Source organism: Arachis duranensis, chromosome 6, assembly GCF_000817695.3.
Source record: "Arachis duranensis cultivar V14167 chromosome 6, aradu.V14167.gnm2.J7QH, whole genome shotgun sequence".
NCBI classification, from domain to species: Eukaryota; Viridiplantae; Streptophyta; class Magnoliopsida; order Fabales; family Fabaceae; genus Arachis; species Arachis duranensis.
This window is the reverse complement of record NC_029777.3, coordinates 95,978,780-95,985,039: the sequence shown is the minus strand read 5'-3', so window position 1 is coordinate 95,985,039 and position 6,260 is coordinate 95,978,780. Positions and strand designations below refer to the sequence as shown.

Below are 6,260 nucleotides of genomic sequence, written 5' to 3'. Positions count from 1 at the left end.
TTGTATCCAACTTCTAATATATATTCAAAATATTTTTAAAACGAATATTATATATTTGATGACCTGATTAAAATTTATTGGTCGTATATAAAACCTGTACTCTATCTATATTGATAATAATTATTAAAGAAGGAACAATTTAACATAACCATCAGGCTTATGTAACGTAAACTTAGCTAAACAAGCTAACTAACTTAAATGATAAACTTTTATTGAGAAGATATATCGGAAATGGTAAGAGGGCCAATACTTTTAGTAAAAATAGAAAGTCTGCTGCTCAAATACATAATTGCAAGATTATTAGAAGACCAAATACGAATGAGAAAAAAAAATCAATATTTTCATTCAATTAAAATTTACAGTGGATCAGATTGAAAAAATAAATATTAATAGTTAAATTAATCTTTGAAATAAAAGATATTTTTTAAAGTTGTTTTTAAAATTTTTTCAATTAAATTAGTCTATCAAAATTAAAAAATTAACCATATTTGTCCTTCAATTAATTTATTAACAATTTTCGTCAACAATTAATATTGTAAAATATTAATTGACAACATACATAATACCTGACATGTCTAATTAAATATTGACAAAATATATTTATGAAAATCTATTAATTTAATTTTTTATTCCAATTACATAAACCTTATTCCCAATATAACCTAACATCTAAATAGATAAATTTTCATAAACATATTAAGTTATTGTCCAGACATGTTAGATGTTATGTATGTTATCAATTAACATTCTAGTAGAATCGTTGATAAAAATTATTAATAGAGTAAATGAAAGACAAACATAATTAATTTGTATTATTTAAAAGACTAATTTAATTGATAAATTCTTTTAACAAATTTTAAAAACATCTCGTCTTTCAAGAATCAAGAATAATTAATTTGGCTTATTAATCCAATAAAAAAAGCTTTTAAATCATTAAAAATGTTTATTCAAAATTTGAAATACTATTTCCTGTTTTAGACAAAGAGAATCTTAGTATCTTATATTAACATTATTTTCCTTCTCTCCATACCAAAATATATAATTTAAAATAGGATGTATTTCTAAATGTGAGTGCATTTTCCAAGCAGCATCCAATGCCATGAACCTGAATAATCCCTCTCTCAACTTCCAATTTTGTGACCCATTAATATGTACAAACTTGAAACTTACCCTATAGATAATAAAACTATCTTAGAGTGTGTAAACTTTGAAGAGCATCATTTTATTTTAATTTTGCAAGTTATAATGACCTTAGGCTTGTACTAGGGTAGCTTCCAGCTAAGTTCTCTGATCTGTGTGTGTGGCACACATGGTTTGAATGTAATAACCGAGTATTAATCAAATTTGTCCTAAGCTAGTCTCCTTTTTTTAATGTTACTTTCTTTTTCTTTTTTTTTTAATACAAGTGACATCAATTATCTACCTTAGCTTATTGCTATACTCCATAGATATAAATAGGAGTGTTGTGAATACATAATAACACAAGTACACAACATATACACATTAATTATAATTATTAACATTACTAATTATTCCAGAGAGAGAGTGAGAAGATGAAGAAGATATGGGTTGTGTTAGTGGCTATGTTCATGATTAGTGTGTCTAAAGGAGAAGGGAAATTAGTGGAGAATTTTTATGGTCAAACTTGTCCAAACGTTGAATCAATTGTGACACAGGCAGTTACCACTAAGTTTCATCAAACTATCAAGTAAGGTGTAAATTTAGTCAAATCGGTCAAACCATCTAACGGCTTTCAACTATCAATTTCACGTCGACGTGAAGTCGACTGCACCTGAATTTTCACCGTTTTATCCATCCCCTCGTATATTTTTTTATCATGAAATGAAATTAACACAGTTTCTTAGCTTGCTCTGTTTTTTGTTTATTTATTAACGTTGAACATTTAAAATAGTTTCGTTTTTGTTGACTTCTATGGTTGGTGGAGATTTATTCTTCTGTTGCTTTATTCTTATCCTCTATATATATATCGTTGCAATAGCGTATGTGGTGTCTTCTCACTTTTCTCTTTTTTTTTTTTACAAATAATAAATCCACTTTCTCTAATATATAATAGACAGTTAATTCCCTTATTTATGTGTAATTACTAATTATCAGTTATAATGTATATTTACATAACAATTTTATAAATAATTTAAGCCGCAGTCACAAAAGGTTTAAATATTTAAGCTTGTCATATGTTAAATGATATGTTATAGATACTTCCCAGGTTCCAACCTAGACTACTAGATTTAAAACTCGTTGACTATAAGAGGTATTAAAAAAAGTAGAAATACGTGTTATTAACTTTTGGCCAACTATGAGGTTGTTTTTGGAAACGTGAAGAAAAAAAGAAAAACCAATCCAATAATCGTTAATTAATATGTCTAATAAAATAATAAGTTAGATATAGATTTGGTTTTATTTTAAAATTATTTTAAATATTATTAATATTTAATTTATTTTATTTTTTGTTACTAACATTTCCACTATACATATTTTAGTTTTCCCATGAAATCCAAATTAATTTTTATATTCTAAATTTACCTTATTCTTTCTCATTTTAATCTTAAAGAAAGCTCTTTTATTTTCTTTCAAACATGCTCTATACTATACTGCCATTGAATTATAAGTAACTAGATAATTAAAAAAAATTGAAGTACTTAATTTGAGTGAATCTCTCTCAATTGGTGGCAAATTAAAATTGAATTGATTATTTATGCACAGGGTTGTGATGCGTCAGTGATGATAGCGTCGCCAAATGGGGATGCAGAAAAGGATGCCTCAGAAAATCTCTCACTGGCAGGAGATGGCTTTGATACAGTTATTAAGGCCAAAGCCGCCGTTGAAGCCTCATGTCCTGCCGTTGTTTCTTGCGCAGACATTTTGGCACTCGCTACCAGAGATGTTATAGCCTTGGTAATCAAAACTCACTATCCTACAAAGTTCATAATTAAAAATTACGCAGAAATTCAAGTACAGTCAACTTCACATAAAATTAATAATTGAGTGCTATTAGATGAAAATTTAATTAAATTGGTTAAATTATGACTCTCAATAATCAACTTCACGTATAATTGACTGCAATTAAATTTTCATATAAAAATTAAGTGTTTGTTATGGTCTTTAATTGTCAAAGGAATTAAATAATTAACATTTGATTTAAGAATATAAAATTCAATAAATTTTAAATATTTAAAATTTAGTATAAAAGATAAATGAAAACTTAGGTATTATTTTTAATATAAATTAATAATTAAATAATAATTTAGTAAAAAATATTTAATTATTTAATAATTTTTAATTAATAATAAAAATAATTCTGAGTGAGTGTTCTCCTAAAAATAAGTTAAAAAAATTAATTATCAAGTGACAAGTATTATAAATTAATTTAAAATTATTAAATAATAATTTAATTAAACATATTAAATTCTCTAATAATTTTTTAACTATTAAATTTACACGAAAATAATTGAACCTAAATTTTTACCAGGTCAAAATTATTATTTATTAGAGATCTTAGATTTCTTATGCATGCAATTGTTACAGCTTGGTGGGCCTTCATACAGAGTAGAACTTGGACGCAGAGATGGACTTGTTTCCAAGGCATCAAGTGTGGACTCTAACCTTCCGAAAGCAAGTTTCAACCTTAACCAACTAAACAAAATGTTCTCAAAACACAACCTCACCCAAACCGACATGATTGCGCTCTCAGGAGCACACACCGTTGGCTTCTCACACTGCAACCAATTCTCAAACCGTTTGTACTCCTTCCAATCCTCGTCCCACGTGGACCCCACCCTTGATCCAAACTATGCACAACAACTTAAATCAGATTGCCCTCAACAAAGCGTTAACCCAAGCGTCGTCATAGCTCTGGACCCCCAAACATCCTTCACTTTCGACAACTTGTATTACAAAAACTTGGTTTCCGGCCAAGGGCTGTTGGAATCAGACCAGACTCTGTTTACGGACCCGGCGTCGCAGGCTACGGTTGTTGAGTTTGCGAATAACCAGAATGAGTTCTTTGTGGCCTTTGTTGCGGCCATGAGGAAGCTTGGAAGGGTGGGTGTCAAGACTGGTAATGATGGAGAGATTAGAAGAGACTGTACAACATTCAATTCATGATCTGTTGTTAAATAATTTATAAGAGTTGGTCAGTGGGAAAAGTTTAGTTTATATGGTTATTAATTAGGTGTATGTCACAAATTAATGAACTAGCTACCTACTCCAAAATTAGGTTCTTGTGTGGGCTTAAAGAAGCTCATAATTTATTGAAAATGATTTCTTCTGTAATTTTATTGTTAGATTTTGTCCATAATAGGGCAATAATCTGTATGTTCATTAAATTAAGTTAAATAATTATTTTGTTTTAATCTTGAGTTCCACGAATAAATATATGTATATAAAAGAATGGTATTGTTCTGGACTAAATCCAAATCTCTTAGGCAATGAGGTAGTGAAATCAAAGCTACTCAGGAAATTAAAGTCTAAAGAAGAAAGGTGAATTATATGGTAAAAAAAAAGTTGGTACAGAGAGAGGTGAGGCATTGGTTGTGAAACTACTGTTAGTTAGATACAATAGTTAGAATCTCGATTTAACTCTTAAAATTATTAAATATTACTATTTTTAATGAATCAATCGATTTTATAAAATTTTTACTAGGTCTAACGATTTCACAATTTAAATCTTGTTAAGGTTTTACATTTTACATACTTAATTTACTTTTTTCGATTTCACATAAAATATCAATTTTCTCTACCTTTCGTGGAAGACAGTAACTTGTCGACGACTGGTTCGTTTGTTGTGAGTAGGGATAGAAACAGGCCAAGTCAGACTTTACTCTTAATAGACCTGACCTGTCATATAGTTAATTGGCATGAACATGGTTTGTAGCTTTGTAGTCTACTATAGACTCTTTATAAAGTACTATATTTTACCTATTATTCAGCTTGGTTTAGAGTCTTATTTACAAAAAAATATAATAAATTTAAAATATCTCATAATTTTATTAATAATAAAAAAATATTTATATATTTAATTATATTTTAATAGGTTCAAACAAGTTTGATAGGCTAATAAGATTAATTAGTGAATTTGAATCTGGCCTATTAACATATTAAAATTTTTACAAGAATTTGAGTTTGTCCCTATTTTATAACATGTTAGGCTAAATCAGACTAAACTGCAAGACTTGATAGACTGCCTAACTTTTTTTCATTCCTAGTTGTAAGCCTTGAGGCTTCCTTGTTGGCTTGAAGGGATGAATATGGGCTTATGTTTTGTGTGGGTAACCACTTTTATTGGGCATATAATTTGGTTGATTGGACAATTGTTGCTGCAAAACCTATAACGGGCCTTCAATTGTTTGAAAGACGGATCAACATTCTGTTTTTATTAGTTCTAAAAAAAATGGGTTTATGGATAAACCCTTAAATATAATTAAAAATGAATACATTGTTATATCTAAAGAGAAAAAAAAAAAATTAATACGTTGTTTTTGTTGTGTGCGATAAAATAAAGATGAAAATTTACGAATTAGTTATGGATAAATGTTATTATTTTTATTTAATTTTTCAATCGTATTTAATTTAAAAAAATATAAAATATTATAAACCAAAAACGGTTGATTTCTATGAAATTTTTTTTTCAGATTTTATATTTAAAAAATTAAGTCATTTTTTCGTTATTTTTTTAATTTATTAATGTTTATTTTTATTATATCCTATATTAGACAGTATTTCCTTCTTTTTTATTATTATTCGTTGATACATAATTTTTTCTGTAAATAGAAATTAACATATCATCTATTATTCGATTGCTACATAGTCTTTTTTGTATGTTGTAATTTTTCTAAATTTAAAAATTATTTTTAGTCGTCTCTATTCATTTAAAAGTATTTACTCTTCTAATTAATATTAATAATAAATTTGATTAATAACCTCTATTGATATTATCCTTTAATTAATAAATTTAGTATGATTACTAAATTATTTTATAAGAAAAAATATCCTGTTATTTCTTTATCATTAACTATGTTTATTAAAATATTATTATACTTTAATATATTTTATATATGTTATAAAACAAATAACGTATATATTATATCTTTTGGTAGATTTTTTAATTTTAGAAATTAAATTATAAGTTGCGAAGTCAATTAATATTTAATAATATTAAAAAGAATTATTACAAATATTTGAATTTATTCTAATTTTTTATAATTTAATTTTTTTAACTTATATAAAAGAATGTAAAATTT

At 26.6% G+C, this 6,260-nt stretch overlaps 1 protein-coding gene across 1 annotated transcript; it reads left to right on the top strand.

The window, feature by feature from the left end:
- Positions 1-1,471: 1,471 nt before the first annotated feature.
- Positions 1,472-4,373, top strand: LOC107494801 (peroxidase 55). Its single transcript, XM_052263106.1, has 4 exons — positions 1,472-1,709; positions 2,217-2,272; positions 2,685-2,916; positions 3,547-4,373. Exons 1-4 carry the CDS (start codon positions 1,554-1,556, stop codon positions 4,123-4,125), a joined length of 1,023 nt encoding a protein of 340 aa, XP_052119066.1. The 5' UTR covers positions 1,472-1,553; the 3' UTR covers positions 4,126-4,373.
- Positions 4,374-6,260: the final 1,887 nt, after the last annotated feature.

What these genes read in the sequence shown, in the direction of transcription:
- LOC107494801 (XM_052263106.1), top strand. Translation starts at nt 1,554, where the DNA reads ATGAAGAAGATATGGGTTGTGTTAGTGGCTATGTTCATGATTAGTGTG. An exon ending in AGTTTCATCAAACTATCAAG is followed by an intron (nt 1,710 to 2,216) that starts TAAGGTGTAAAT and finishes GATATGTTATAG; the next exon opens with ATACTTCCCAGGTTCCAACC. An exon ending in CCAGAGATGTTATAGCCTTG is followed by an intron (nt 2,917 to 3,546) that starts GTAATCAAAACT and finishes CAATTGTTACAG; the next exon opens with CTTGGTGGGCCTTCATACAG.